General features: G+C 36.8%; 1 protein-coding gene across 1 annotated transcript in view; it reads right to left on the reverse strand.

The window, feature by feature from the left end:
• LOC136866923 (zinc finger protein ZFP2-like) overlaps positions 1–11,104 on the reverse strand; it is a 42,348-nt gene extending 31,244 nt beyond the window's left edge. The window contains exons 1-2 of the mRNA XM_068226545.1: positions 11,014–11,104; positions 172–301 (exon numbers count right to left, since the gene is read on the reverse strand). Of these exons, the coding sequence (XP_068082646.1) occupies positions 172–237 (66 nt within the window). The 5' untranslated portion in view covers positions 238–301; positions 11,014–11,104. The remainder of the gene's footprint in view (positions 1–171; positions 302–11,013) is intronic.
• Positions 11,105–16,085: the final 4,981 nt, after the last annotated feature.

Below are 16,085 nucleotides of genomic sequence, written 5' to 3' on the forward strand. Positions count from 1 at the left end.
ATGACAAACAAACAAAACAGAGACATACCACACCTAGATGCCCATGCAGCAAATGGTGACTGCTGATGTTAATACTGGGGAGGCACATAGTAAATTATGCCCCTGCCAAACTTATCCAGCTACTAATGGTTAAATTCCGATCTCTATAAAGTTATCTGGAATGTGACTTACAAGTGATGTATTTGTTGTTTGTTCAATCCAGGCTGGTTCCTCTTTAATGTTCATGTCCAAGTCCATTTCACACTGCAACTGAAGTAATTACACGGTTCTGCGATTGTTGATTACTTCTAGTGACCTTACACTGAAACACAGGCCAGAAAAATAGAATACCTTATTGCTGTCATTGCTACTTAGTGAACCCATGACCTTTGTGCCCTAAGAACATTATGCATAAAATGACAATTAAATTAAAAGTTCTATTCTTTATAGCATGGATTTGACACGTGACGAGGGGATGATTACCTACGGTCCCACGCTCTGGGATACGTGACGTCAGCCGCACGTGTTAACGGCGGATGAATCTCAAGTCATTTTTGTGAACTATTTCAAAGCGCGTGTACATGGCGTGACCCAAGCCAAGTCAAAAAAATATAGTGCCTATCAAAGGAGGTCAATCATCCCACCAATCGAACCCGTATAAATTCTAAATGTCCATGAACACTACCGCCAGAAATGTAACAAGTATGTAGTCACTCTCAAAACTCTTATAATTACAGTTTAGTTAAGTCAGAAAATTTATAGAAATTTTCTTGGTGACAAAGGGAGATGCCCGAAGAGAGGGGGTAACTGCTATAAATATGAAGGGACGCCATGGCGAAGTCTCCTTCTCCTGCATTTTATGTACGAATCGGACGATGAAGTGTTGAGCTGCTCTCTGAAATCAAACAACGAAAGTAGACTGAGTTCAACTGCAGATTCTAGCCATTGTGGTTGGGGTCTTGACTCCATGAGGAGGTAGTTTTCTTGAGTGAAATAATTGTATCAGATAGGACGGTTAAGGTACCGAATAAATTTGTAAAGAAAGTAATTCGTGTGCGGAAAGAAATTACAGTCCATCGTGTGCGCTCAACAAGAAAGTGAAGGGCATTTCTTTTTTTTTATGCTTCATTCCAGGAAACCTGAAGAAACATAATAATGATCTGTAAAGCCATGAATGTAAAAAATGGCTAAATAAAATGCCAGGGTCGCAGGTGAGCACTATGACGAACAATGGTGTGACTACATGAGGTAGGTGACTTTCCATCTTACTACCTATTATATCTTGTTTCATGATCTCTAAAAGTGTATTTGAATGGGGATATACGACGCAGTGGTCACCCCTATTAAGTTTTGTAAATGTGAGAATACGACTAAAAGAGTCATTTGTTTTATTTTCCACTTGGATAAAATTTTGAAGTCTTGCGAGTGCCGTATAATGTTGTAAAAAGTTATTGAATAGGGTTTCGAAGTGATATCATGTCCAATGTAGATCGCCATTTCCGTGTGTGTGTACTGCCTATATTTTGTGATGTCAAATTAATATGTTCATTCGACGTAAAATTTTTCTGTCTGTAATTTTGACGTAAATAATTTAGAAATCCATGGTTACTCATTTTCAGTCGAGTGGAAGAGCGCTGTCGGGAGAGAGTCTAGTGTGATGAATTTGGTCACGGAGTGAAACGTTTTCTAGGCCCATTTTAAACTGTGTCTGACTGACAATAAAAAGATCTGGTAGAAAGTTTCAGTCATTTTTCGTATAAATCAAGTTATTAAATACGATATAATTTTATGCGAAGCTGTTCATTATTAATGCATTGTGCGTATTAGTCGTGATGAATTCTAGTAAGGATTTTATTCCAGTTCTTTTGTTGGTGATAGTTGTGAGTAGGGAACAGAGGTTGGTTGTCGAAATGAGATGTGCGAATCAGGTTAGAGTCCTGTCATTGAAGCCCGAGGAATATTTTATAATGTTGGGAATGGAAAGAAATATATAGAAATCCGTGGCGGTATCAATTTGCGACGCGTATATTTACTGTGGGCATCTTGAAGCATAATCTGTGCATTTTGTTGGTTAGAATATCGTATTTGTTTAACTATGTCGGCAGAGTTTAAAAGGGAGCATTTTGAGAAGCCAGTCAGGTAGAACAAACCAGGTGTTTCATGTTACTGCCAAGCGAACTTGGGGACGAGAAGCCTCAGCTGAGAGGGTTTCACCTTAAGATAACGGGATACGTGTAGGATTGAGATTTCATTCGTGGCGACGGAGACAATTATGGAATCTAGTTGAAATTTTCATCCGGTAATAATCTGAGTGGTGGAATACTATGAATTTGTTTAATTGGGGACGTAATGAACATTTGAAACCACGAACTTCGAGCATAAGGAACAAGAGTAACCAAATTCAGGGTTGTCTAAAATATAGAGCGATGGTTATGATTATGGTTTGTCTGTGAGGGGTGCGCAAAATTTATAAATGGTATGACGAGATATGACATCGTAATTATATGGCGAGTTGCTTTGGTTTGTACGTAGATTATAAGGATACCCAAGTGTTAATAATGGCTAGGATTAGATTAGATTTAAAGTGTGAGATCATGAGATGAGATATATAACTGGACATGAATTATGTAACAATTCTTTTCCAGCCAGATAAATATCACATGATTGAATTTACATCACAGCTGCGTAGGAATTTGTGAAGAAACCAGAGTCCGCGGAGATAGAAATTGTCGTTCTTTAACATTTCGTTAAATCATTTCAATTTATTTAATTATTAAATTCAGTGAAACCGCATTTTGAAATAACTTTAATCAAGCGAATAACTTGGAGATGCATTCTGGAAATCTTAGTTTGTTTTCTGGGGAATATTTAAATGGTAAAGTAAAGATTAAGGGGACATATCCGAAGGAAATGGATTTTACTGCCACATAGTTTGTGAGCATTGCTATTGTTGTAATTATTGAACTTTGATTGATTGACCAGTGAATGTGCTGGGGATAGTAAAGTGGAAACTTTGGTCATCAACCGATGTAATTTAATTGTGTTTAGCCTTCAGCCTAGAAACATGGATGGTCAGGGGGTCATCAACCTCAGTGACTCAGATTAGGGCCATATGCCACTGTAGCATCATTTTCCTTGCGGTCATCATCCACAATGACTTTAAAGTAACTTAGAAGTTTAGATGTCGGTCCATGACATAGACGCAGGTCACATCGATTCAATTAAGGGTCCATGCCGTAGAACCACTGTATGGCACACATCGATTGGACGGCCTTAATTATACCCAGAGTCCAGAGTTCGTGTTACGAGGGATGGACCATAACGAATCACAATGATGGTACATGTGATCTCACATGGAAGCCGAATTTAAGGATTTCCAGACTTTACTTTCTTAAATAATTAATAATTGAGACAATGGTTTCTAGTAAGAATGCCCATCAGGCAGTTACGTCAAAGTCTCACACCAGTGTTCTGACCTTTATGTAAAAATGATTGTGGTGTCCAGTGGACACAATTGACATCTATGATACCGTTGACATATCAGAATGCTTCAAAATTTCCTGAATAAATAGGAATCTTTTAAACAGACCTTTCATTCAAGTATATAGATTAGAAATACTGAACCCCACCTTTACCTCAGCAAGTGACGAAGAACCCGATACGACCCAAGAGACAGATCTCATGAACTTTGCTGATAGGTAAGGAAGGTAGGTAGCCCTAAATATGGACCTAAAGGGTTCATTAGTTTATTTGTCAAGAGATTATGCAACAAGCTTGTAATTTTACATGGCCGTCAATATTACGATCATAACAAAAACACCCAAAATTTTACACGACTGTTGATATCGTGATCATACCTATAGGACCTCAAGCTTTCTAAGACTGATGCTACAATCATAGCTAAGGACCTCCAGTTTTACGTGACTTCTAATACAGTGATCACTTTCAAGAAATCTAATTTAACATACCTGTCGATATGAGATCATAGTCAAAGGACCCCTAGTATTACATGACACCTTATGTCATATTCATAGCTATAAAACATACAGATTTATATAGAACCAAAGCCAGAGCAAGATGACTTTTGTTTTTAAAAATCTAACGTACATTGATTCTGATGGAAATGCACAAAACTGGTTGAAATTCAGTGACTATTCAAGTTGCATATCAGTTTCTTCACCCAGGTCCATGTCTTGTAATCTTCCCACCATTTTTATCCTTTACTCTGCGCTTCAGTGCCTTGAGATTTATTGTATCAAAATTCTCCTTCTCAGGTTTAAATTCCCTCAAGCCATCCTCCTCTGCTTAAGGTGATACATTCTCTCTTTATTAGAGACATGTCCTATTCATCTGATCTTCAACAACATCCAACAACACGGCATATCAAAGGATTCAAATCTCTTTTTCTTGGCACAATGTTTCACTTCCATGCGGTGGCATACACCACACACAGTGTAAACATAATTTTTAGGTTTTTCAGTCCATTGAATCAAAGAACATGACGGAGAAAAGATGAGAGTTTATGCAAGATTTCATGATGATATTAATAGTGGTCTGGAATTCATTGATGAAAAAGAAGGCAGGGAGAGGAGAAGAAACCTCTATAAAAGCCATAAATGAAGAGTAAGTAAGCAGTATGCAGACTGCGATAGGAAAAACAAACTGATTCAACGTAGAAACAGGACATCAACAAAGATGTGTATGACTCTTAATTGCAGTCATGGATGAAATCCACAAGAGCATACAACAAGAAAAGGGAACCAAGGAGGCAAAGGCCTTACCTTTTGCATATGACACAATAATATGGGGATAAGATAAAATGGAAGTACAAGAACAAGATACTGTACGGAATGAGGAGATAGAGGAATATGGAATGAAAATAAATGTGAAGAAGTGTACGATAGTAGTGGTGACGAGAGGTAATAGAGAATGAAGTGGGATAAATGGAAGATCATTATAAGTTGTGGAAAGCTCCAAGTATTTGAGGAAAATCATTTCAGAAGATAGGAAAATAAATTAAGAAATTAAGAGAATTGAACAAGCCAATGGGTTTTACAAATGTGTGAGATGAATAGTCTGGAACTGGGATATCTGAAAGGAATGAAACTAAATGTTGCACCTAATGTATTACACACTAATTTTGACATATGCAACAGGTACATGGAAAACAACAAAACATGATGCAAGCAGAATTCAAGTGGCCAAGAATAAACTTCTTACAGGAATAATAGGGAAGCCATGAAGGGATAAAATCAGAAACATAGAAACCGGGAAGAGAATTGGATTCCCTGACTTGCTAGGCAAGAGAGAATGGAAGACGATAGAATTCAAAAGTGAGTATTTACAGAGATAATAATAGGAGATAGATATTGGGGAATGCCCAGAAAGAGGTGGATGGATATGGTGAAAGAGAGTCCAGAGAAGACAGGAGTAAAATTAGAAGAAATTTTGGATGAAGGAAGGGAGTGGTGGAGAGAGAGAAAGCTGAGAAGGTCCTTGATTCACAACTCAACCCAGAAGACTGGAAATGGAAATTGAAGAAGAAGAATCTGTGAACTGAAGACAAAAATTTATACAACACTGCCATCAGCTCATTTCATTGAACAATGCTGTCAAATTTTTCCTAAGTGTCCTTTCTTTATTTGTGTGTGCATGTCATATCTAATGACACAACCAAGGGGTGCTTAGCAGAGCTTTGTTCCTGTTGCAAATTGTGTCGATTCTTATTCATTGCCAGGAAACAGATTTCTATGTAAACACATATCTATTCAGGAAACTATGGTCAAGTGTATTTTGTATATTTAAATGCAGGGGACAATACTGAAGTTACGTGCTATGGCCATCACTGGTTCTTCTATTAATACACTAGCAATTGTACCCGTGCTTCGCTACGGTATTCTACATTGTATTCAAATATCGAAGTAAACACTGTACATGCAGTAAATAAGATTGTTTTAAAAATGCATATCTCTTAGCGTTATCCGAGAAACAGCTTGGGGAGGTTTCCATACGTTGTTTCCAATGTAAAGTGTGGGTTGTGGAGCTGTGATAATAACGGCAGGCTCACCTGCCTACTGCCATTCACAGTCGAGTTGGGAAGTTTACATTATAATTGCAGGCCCCATTGCCTACTATGCGGTCACATTCGACTTGGGGAGATTTTGTTACAATGGCAGACCCCCTTTCCTACTTCCAGAAAGATTAGGGTTGAGGAGTTTTTATTATAATGGCAGGCAAATTCCCTACTACCAGTCTAAATGGAGTTGTGCAGCTATCACTATAATGACAAGCCCCTTTTCCTACTGCCAGCCAGCTTACTGCCAGTCACATCAAGTTGGTGAGTTTCCATCAAAATAGCAGATCACTACGCCTATTGCCAGTCAGATTTTTTATGAGTACATTTGTTCATAATGGCGAGCACCCTTTCCTACAGCTAAACACAATTGGGTAGGGGAGTTTCAAACAAAACTGCATGCTCCCTTGCCTTCTGCAAGTCAAATTCAGAAGTGAATTATTCATTACAATGGTAGGCCTCCCTTACTAATGCCAGTTACACAGGAGTTGGAGAAGGACAACATTCCTACTGCTAGTCAAAGTCGGTGTGGGGAGTACTGATTACAATAGCAGACACACCCTTTTTTGATCGTTACAAATCGACATCAGTGAATACATATAAATCGAAAGTATATGCATGTTTACAATATTGCAGACCTTCATTTGATTAATTGCTGCTAACCGGTATGTCATATCGACAAGGGATTGTACCATAAGACGCCGGATTTAGCGGCCTAAATGGCTGGTCATATGATACCTTATCTATTCATGGGCCAGATTGAGTTAGAAACGTTGAATAGGGTACAAGTTTTGTAAGATTATCTCAGATTGCATTACTTTTTGGATAATTATGTGACAACTACAACAATAGCATTTGGCTCATATATAGGTACTGCCTGGGCCAATTTTCGTGTAGAGTTTGATGATTATATATTTCCTATTAGTGATTGAAAGTATGAATCTTGCATGTGAAAAGTCCACATTTACATAACATCGAGAAATAGAGAAAATTCAAACGTAAAAGGGATACAGATACGACAAAAGTCATAAGACTGTGGTTGTAGATCACTCCAAATTGAACGGATGTGATAGGACTTCCCGAAGGTCTGCACCATCCTTAAAATTTACCTGCATATTTCGATATTTCTCGGGGGTAAAAAGTGAAAAATTTAATGATCTTGGATGTTTTCCGTCCGTTACAGGCTTTCGGTACCCGTTACCCCTTAAACGAGTAGCTGTACGAAAAGTTCGCAAAAACAGTCAATGTACATGCACACAGTCGTTACTATTTTATTTATATAGATAGATAAGGTATCTACTACATGTACAACACCTTTTGGGCTATGTCCGCTGCACTTAACCTGCAAAACCGACAATTCATGATATCTCCGTTATTAATCCCCCTGTCGAAAAAATTCACATGAAAATAAAAAGTTTTTGAAATGGATTTCCAAGTTGGGTCGATTTCCAAACAGCTTGGTCTTGTACTGTATATATTGTGGAAGAGTAAAATCACCATTTCGGTTCCCTACAAAACCGACAGTCCATTCCGGGAACATGAAATGTTACTGACCTTTAAAACCTACCACTGGACAGGTGGCTGCTAAATATAAAGTTTGATTCAAATATCTTCAGTACTTTTAAGAAATACGCATTACACGCACCTGCTCGTGAGGTGGGACTTGAACCGAAAAACGGTCCGTTAATGATATCTCCCTTATTAATCCTCGTATCGAAATTATGCAAATGAGTAAAGAGGTTTAGAATTTAATTTCCTTTTAAGGCATGTAGATTTCCATTAAGTTTGGTTGTGTATATTTTGTGGGAGTGCAAAATCACGGTTTCGGTTTCGTATAAACACCCAGTTAGTTCAGGGATTTAGAAACAATATTTGTCCTGAAATGAAATGGCGTATGGCTTTTAGTGCCTGGAGTGTCTGTGGACATGTTAGCCTCGCGAGGTGTAGGTCTTTCCATTTTACGCCCTTAGGCAACCTGCGCATCATGATGAGGATGAATACACCCAGCGCCCGTGCCAGAGAAGTTAACCAATGATGGTTGAAATTCCCGACCCCGCCGGGAATCGAACCCGGTACCCCTGCGACCAAAGGCCAGCACGCTAAACATTTAGGCATGGAGTCGGACAATATTTGCCCTAAAACCTACCCAAGGACAGGTGGCTTCTAAATATGAAGTTTGGTGGAAGTTATAGACGAACAGACAAACAGACACTAAAGCTAAAAAATATGCATATGGTCATTATTACACCTGAAACGGATAACTGTACGGAAATTTCGCCAAAACAGTCAATGCGCATACACACTGTAGAACTGCAGATCCTTATTTCGAGAGTTGCTGCTTTGAAACTGTACGACATATCTACAAACGGACTTCACCATCAGACGTCTCTTTCAGGGTTCTACATGGCTGGTCCCATGCCATCTTCTCGTATCTCATATATTTATGGGTTAGATTGAGTTAGATTCATTGAATGGGGTGACATTTTGTACAGTTTTCACATACTACTTTTTACTTTTAATACTCATGTGACAGCTAGAATCATAAAATTTGGCTATCACATGACCACTGGTCATGTCAATGTGCGTGCCGAATGTTATGATTCTTTTCTATAAGTGTGCCAAACGATAACATGCGTGTAAAAGTACAAAATTAACTTGAAATCGAGAAATAAAGCTCTATTTAACGTATAAGGGATATAAATACGACAAAAAGTCATAGGACCTTTCTGATTTGTGATACGACTTACCGATTAGCCACCAATTATCCCGAAAAGAAGGTCCGCACCGTCGTTAAATTTGCATCCATATTTCGATATTTTCCGGGGCCAAAAGTAATACATTTGCATAGCTTAGAATATTTCCTCAAAGAAAAGAGTGTCCAGGTTTCGGGATTAGCACTCGCATATATACGGACTAATTCAGGAAGAAAATAATACAGTTAGGAAAGTTGAAATTAATAGAAAATGGATTATAACTGAGGACAGTCGGATGACGACAAATATGTAAATGTGTTGGAAAATCAATTGCCCCTCAATAAATTATGCTGGTGTGAGTTATGGATATAAGAAAGTAATAAGAGAGGAGAAATTTAGGCGCAGGGATTCTTATGTAAACGGATAAGAAGATGACTAATGGTATTATTACTTGAGCTATCCGAGGACGGTTATAACCTCCAACGATATTCCACCAATATCCCGCAGAATGGCCGATTGGCGTCTCTCTTGCCTTCTACCCAAGGAACAACCACGAATTTAAAGGCATGATGAGGAAAATGGCAATACGTTACTTCCCTGCTGGCATTAAATCGGAGACGTTGCCATGGTAACCTGTAGGTTCGTTGTCGGTCTGTCGGTCACTCAATGCAGAGCATGATACCCGCAGAAAATAGTAAATTTCTCCGACATTTGAAGAGAAAGGTAAATTTATAATGAAGAGACGTTTCACATACGGTCCACGGAGTTTACAGAAAATCAATAGTATAAGAGAAAATAAATGCCCCGTTTATTCAAAGATTTTAAAATGATATGCACATCGAAACCTTCCCCGGGATGAGTATAATTTAAATATGAGGTTTGGTTGAGATCTTTCTAGCCGTTTCGCCGTGATGGTGGAACAAACGGACAAACAGACAGACACGAAAAATAAAAACCACATATTCGGTCTTAAGTTGACCTGAAACGGATAAACATGTGAAGAATTGGCAAAACAAACGAAATTACAGACAACCTACAACTTTATTTATGTAGATTACTGGTTTTACTTGCAAGTAACTACCTTTTGCAGTTTCCAGAGGTAGAATTTATTCCTGAAGATTATTTCTACATTCCTGCTACTATTTCAATGTTGCACTAACGGATCCAAGCAAAAGGGGCCGTATTAGTAAGGTAGGGACGTTAATTAAGGTTAATTAATGAGAAAATAGGGAAACCACGGAAACGATTTTCAGGGCTGCCGATCCTGGGATTCAAACCCATGCAAACTCACCCCTGAAGAAGATCTTTTTCACACCAATAAATCAGGAAATATCTTACAAGAGGGAGGCAGCCTACTCTTAAATAAAACATCAGGAGTACCGGTACCGGTAAATACCAGATATAGCTGTAGTGCGGTAAGGTTATGATGTGCTGCAGAAGAATCTCCATAACAACACTGAATACCAAGAATTCTACATATGACAATCTTATAGATAAGTTATCTTAAACGGAACAACTCTAAAGTCTTGGAACCCTTCTACCATCTTTTGCAGCCTACAGTATAGAGAACAACTGTACATTCACAGCGTTACTTTTAAGTTGCACACAGAGGTAAATAATACATGAATACAATAATTAAAATTATACACTACATCATATAGTTTATTTCTGTAACTACCATCTGCATTTCTACAACTGCGTAGCTCTTCAGAAAAATTCCTCATTCCACTAAATTTAGATACCTATACGATACTTTATATTGTTACATCACACGACTTGCCGGCACTTGCACTGCATAGGCTAGGAGTTTTCGGAAAGAAAGCTAGTTATATGCATAGGTAAACAATTTCAATGCTTAAATAAAAAAAAAAAAAAGATTTAAGAGAATTAAACATATTAAAAATATGTATAATGTTGAAACTGAGAAAGATAAGAACCGGTATTAACTTCTTACGGTTCTCAATTGAGATCTACAAGTTTAGCAAATGCAAATTATTGAAACTTGATCATTACCGGCAATATGCTATAGGTTGTGAACACAGTGTAAAATGACAGAAATCACAATTTCTCAATGAAGAAAATCTGCAACAATTAACGGAGTAAGCTGTACAACTGGCTAATACGCGTCTTTTATAACAACATACCTGACACTTAGAAAGAAAACCTGGTATTTTAACATAACTTAATCACTTAAAACAAACTCTAGAAGAACAAATTTGATTTGTATCAGTCGGTAGAACAGACTGAATTTAGGAAAGGATGTATTACCTGTGACAACTACAGAGTATACAACACTAAGTTATTGAAAATAGCACTGGGTGCGATGTCCCGCTTTGTCTGGCCCAATCGAGAAGGAAACCCTCCGTGTACAAACAGACGGGAATACTGAAATTCGAGGTCAGTTGCTTCAGGGCAGAAAAAGAATACAACAGCATCTACAAACATGGGCGCCCGCAAGATCTTTTCCAGGAGGGGGGGGCACATATTTTCTTGAATATAACGTCGGCAACATTAAAAAGTTTACAGAAATTTCTGGTTATAACAGATGCTAGATGACTGTCAGTAAGTTCAGTTTATGAAATAATCTGCTGTTATATAATGCAATTGAACTTCAACCTTTTTAGAAAAGCAGGGGGTGGCAAGCCCCTCCCCCCTCCCCCCATGGCTACATAAGCCGTAACGTAGTATGTGGACAGCCATGGAAGGAGGGAAGGAGTCTGGGCCACAGTGAGGCAGAAAAATTTTGTTTTAGTATAATGATTTATTTTTCAGAAAATATCTTTATATGCTGAAATATTACCTGATTTTTGCTTATCAATTTCAAACCCTTTGAATTTCTAAAGCATTTTAACTTTTCGAAAAAAGTACATTGTGATTATGTCGCAGCCGTCTCACTGTAGCCCACCCATGTTCCACAGTGAGGCAGCGGATGGTCCACACTGAGACACAATGACGAAATTTTTTTAACTGGTACAAAAATAAACTCTGAAATAAATAATCAATGCCAGAAACATTACAGCACGTCCAGTTTCCCAAAATTGACACAGAATTTGAGATATGGCGATTGATTGATTGATTGATTGATTGATTGATTGATTGATTGATTGATTGATTGATTGATTGATTGATTGATTGATTGATTGATTGATTGATTGATTGATTGATTGATTGATTGATTGATTGATTGATTGATTGATTGATTGATTGATTGATTGATTGATTGATTGATTGATTGATTGATTGATTGATTGATTGATTGATTGATTGATTGATTGATTGATTGATTGATTGATTGATTGATTGATTGATTGATTGATTGATTGATTGATTGATTGATTGATTGATTGATTGATTGATTGATTGATTGATTGATTGATTGATTGATTGATTGATTGATTGATTGATTGATTGATTGATTGATTGATTGATTGATTGATTGATTGATTGATTGATTGATTGATTGATTGATTGATTGATTGATTGATTGATTGATTGATTGATTGATTGATTGATTGATTGATTGATTGATTGATTGATTGATTGATTGATTGATTGATTGATTGATTGATTGATTGATTGATTGATTGATTGATTGATTGATTGATTGATTGATTGATTGATTGATTGATTGATTGATTGATTGATTGATTGATTGATTGATTGATTGATTGATTGATTGATTGATTGATTGATTGATTGATTGATTGATTGATTGATTGATTGATTGATTGATTGATTGATTGATTGATTGATTGATTGATTGATTGAGACAGGTACAAACCTAATGATGTGAAACACATATACTATTACATTAGATAAAAACAAATATTAAATTAAAATTATAATATCACTTATGACAGTCCTTGTAAAATAAAGTCATAAATGAAATAAAAATACACTTTTCTTCAGTAACATAATATTACAAGTATTCAGTTACATATGCACATTAGTGTAAGAAGGTATTTGAATATTACAATTAAAATGATTTACGAACGGCTGTAAAGCTGCATTAATACTGTAATTATACGTGATGGTAGTGATGTTATTGAAGATAATAATGATGATGAGCTAGATGGTATAAGTAGAAACTAGAAAGATAATTAAATTTATGAGCGTAACAATAGGAGTCAGCGAAGTGGGATTTTAACTTAGAACAGAAAACAATTAACTTATTTCTTTACATTGTTTTACTATGGATATGTATGTAGTTGCAAAGATATCTAGTCTGTACTCACTGCTATACAGTATTTGTTAAATATTTTCATCGAGTTTAACAGTGGTGAATTACTATGTTGTTGGGTTCTTGATCTACAGCAGTAGAAAGTAACATGTTTTGGGGGTGTAGATGGGTTAGGGACAGACAAGTTGAACAGAGAGAGCACTTTAGAGCTACCAATAAGATTGTTAATAATTTGTAGACACACAGAAGAACTGCGATTAGGTAGGTACTCGCCTTCTTGGTAAGGACTTATAGTCAAGTTGTTTCACGAAGTCATCATACGAATCAAATGAGGATTATCATTAGTTATTTTGTACGTAAGACATCTAAAAAATTTGTTTTGCACCATTTCAGCTTTGTTTTCATATAGTTCGAAGGTGTGATTCCAAATGGTCGATGCATATTCTAGCCGACTTCTTACAAAGGAGTTGTATAATAGTTTTATTGCTTCGGGATGTGCAAAGTCACGTGTGCGTCTCTTATTAATTCCTAATATTCTGTAAGCATCTGCAACTACTTCGTTTATGTGTAGGGAGAACGTCAATTTAGCGTCAAAATGCACACCAAGATCCTTGATAGAATTCACTGATGACAGATTAGTATTCAAAATATTATACCAGTGAATAATTTTATTCCTGGAAAATACCATTACATGAAATATTAAAATCTAAATAACGCTCCAATGTGATATGCTATTGAGGTCTTTCTGAAGGAATCTACAGTCCACCTGTGAACGAATGGTTTTGAAATTTTTTACATCGTCTGCGAATAGCAATATGTTTGAATAGGTACTGTATGCGTTTACGAAGATCGTTAATAAGTAGTAAGAAGAGTAATGGTCCAAGATTTGAGCCATGTGGGACACCAGATCCAGTATTGTAATACTCATATTCAAATCCTTTATAAGACACATATTGTTATCTATCAGAGAGATATGATGCAAGTAATTCTATTACCGTAAGCTGTAAGAGAGTCCATAATAAGCTAATTTATTTAAAAGTACATCGTGATCAACTTTATCGAATGCTTTTCAAAAATCTGTGAAAACTACATCAACTTGGCCTCCTGTATCCATGGCTGCCGACACTTCATGAGTGAACTCCAACAGATTTTTTCGTTGTCGATTTCCCCGGTCTGAAGCCATGTTGGGTGTCACTGATGATAATTTCTACAGGTTCGAACACATGTCGATATAGGGTTTGTTCGTAGACTTTTGCTAATGCAGAAGAAATTGCAACAGGTCTGTAGTTATTAATTACTGACCTATCCCCGGATTTGTGAACGGACTAACTCACGTTATCTTCCACCTTGTAGGAAAAGTTCCAGTTTTAGCGAAATGTTAAAAATAATTGAGAGAGGGTGTAATAAAATATCTCCACAGATTTTAATTGTGTACGGAGGGATTAGATCTGGGCCTGCTAGGTTTCATCTTGCGTATTGCGTTTTGAATTTCGGTAGTACTAATTCCATTAACATTTAGTACATTCATCAATGGATCTATTTCTGTATTCTCATATTTCGGTAAATCATACCGCGCCCGTTTCTCTGAGTATACAGATGAGAAATAGCCTGCAAAACTGTCAGCAACAGATTTGTCGCTTAATAGTTCCTTTCCATTGCATTTCTTTACACTGACATTGGGGTTCCTTTGCTTACATTTAACGAATGCCCAATAGTTCTTAGTATCTATGCCTATTTCATGCTCTACCTGCCCGACATAGGCTTTACACGCGATGCTTATGTCTTTCTTAACACTTCTTCTCAATTCTTTGAATTTCAAGAAATGGGAAGTCCGATTTTTCTGCCCTTCGCGCATTTTCCTGTGATGGTATGCTTTCCGCGTAATATTTCTTATTATCTCTTGCGTAAAACAACAAGGTATTGTTTCTTTTTCCTGACGGTTGCCGGAACACAGGAATTTATAACAGAATAAAATATATCTAGTGCCTGATTAACATCAGTGTAATTTTCAAGAATGCTCCAATCTATGTGCGAAATTCCTCTGTATAACAATTCAAAATCTGCCTTGTTATAATTGTATACAACTTTATTTCCCGCATCATTACATTTTGCTCCTTTTTGGTAAAAAATGTAATGTTTAAGGCCGGATGATGTTTCCCCTCTGGTACGAGAGTAATGTCGTCAGTAATGGGAGTGATATTTGACAGTACTGCCATTGTTATTAACAACGCCGTTAACATTTCTTAATCCCATGGATTACAAGAAATTATTCATGCGTACGGATGTACGTGTTATAACGTTTTCTGCAATATTTTGTGGTAAATTAAAGTCCTCTAATATTACTAACTCTTTACTATTTAAAAAAGGACTGGCTTCAATACCTTCGTAAAATTCATTATATGCTTCCAGTTTAGTACTAGGCGTAAAGTATACACCACACAAATAAAGATACTATCAAGATTTTCGCTCATAAATTTAACGCATTCATGCTCAGCTGAAACATCTATGTCAACCTATGAGGCCTTATATTTGTTTCTGACAGCTCACCAGGTGCAGTTATTTCAACTTACTATATATCTGGACGTATACTTTTATGTGATCTTCATTAATTTCTAAATTACTATATACCTGCAATGGTTCCATCCTTCCCTATCTAAAACAATTGGACGGTTAACTGAGATTGAACTTCCAAATAACTCGCGATCAATTATCAACACGGTATTTATAATTCTTCGCATATCCATTTAAGATTCACTCCACCATTTCTATTACTTTCTAAGCTTTCCATGAGCTATCCATCATTCATCATCCCTTCATTCCTCCGTAGACGTTTATTCACTCCATTCATCACTCATATTATCGTCGTCCCAAATAGCATTGATTTCTTCCCCACTATTAATTGGAGTATGATACTGCTTCAGGTTAGATGCGATGAAAATGGAAACATTGCCTGAATCTAAGCTTTGTATTTTATATGCGCTATTACCCAGCACCTCTATGATCTCGAACGGTCCAATGTATAAGTGAGCAAAGTTGGAATAAAATCTAACAGTAGGATTTGAGATTGCAGCTTTCCTTACAAGTACAAAGGTTTGTGGAATTTTGTATGCCTCAACTTCTTGAGTCGTCACTCTGCTTGTCCTCTCATACATAACCGAGC

The sequence above is a fragment of the Anabrus simplex genome, chromosome 3 (genome assembly GCF_040414725.1).
Source record: "Anabrus simplex isolate iqAnaSimp1 chromosome 3, ASM4041472v1, whole genome shotgun sequence".
Taxonomy (NCBI): Eukaryota; Metazoa; Arthropoda; class Insecta; order Orthoptera; family Tettigoniidae; genus Anabrus; species Anabrus simplex.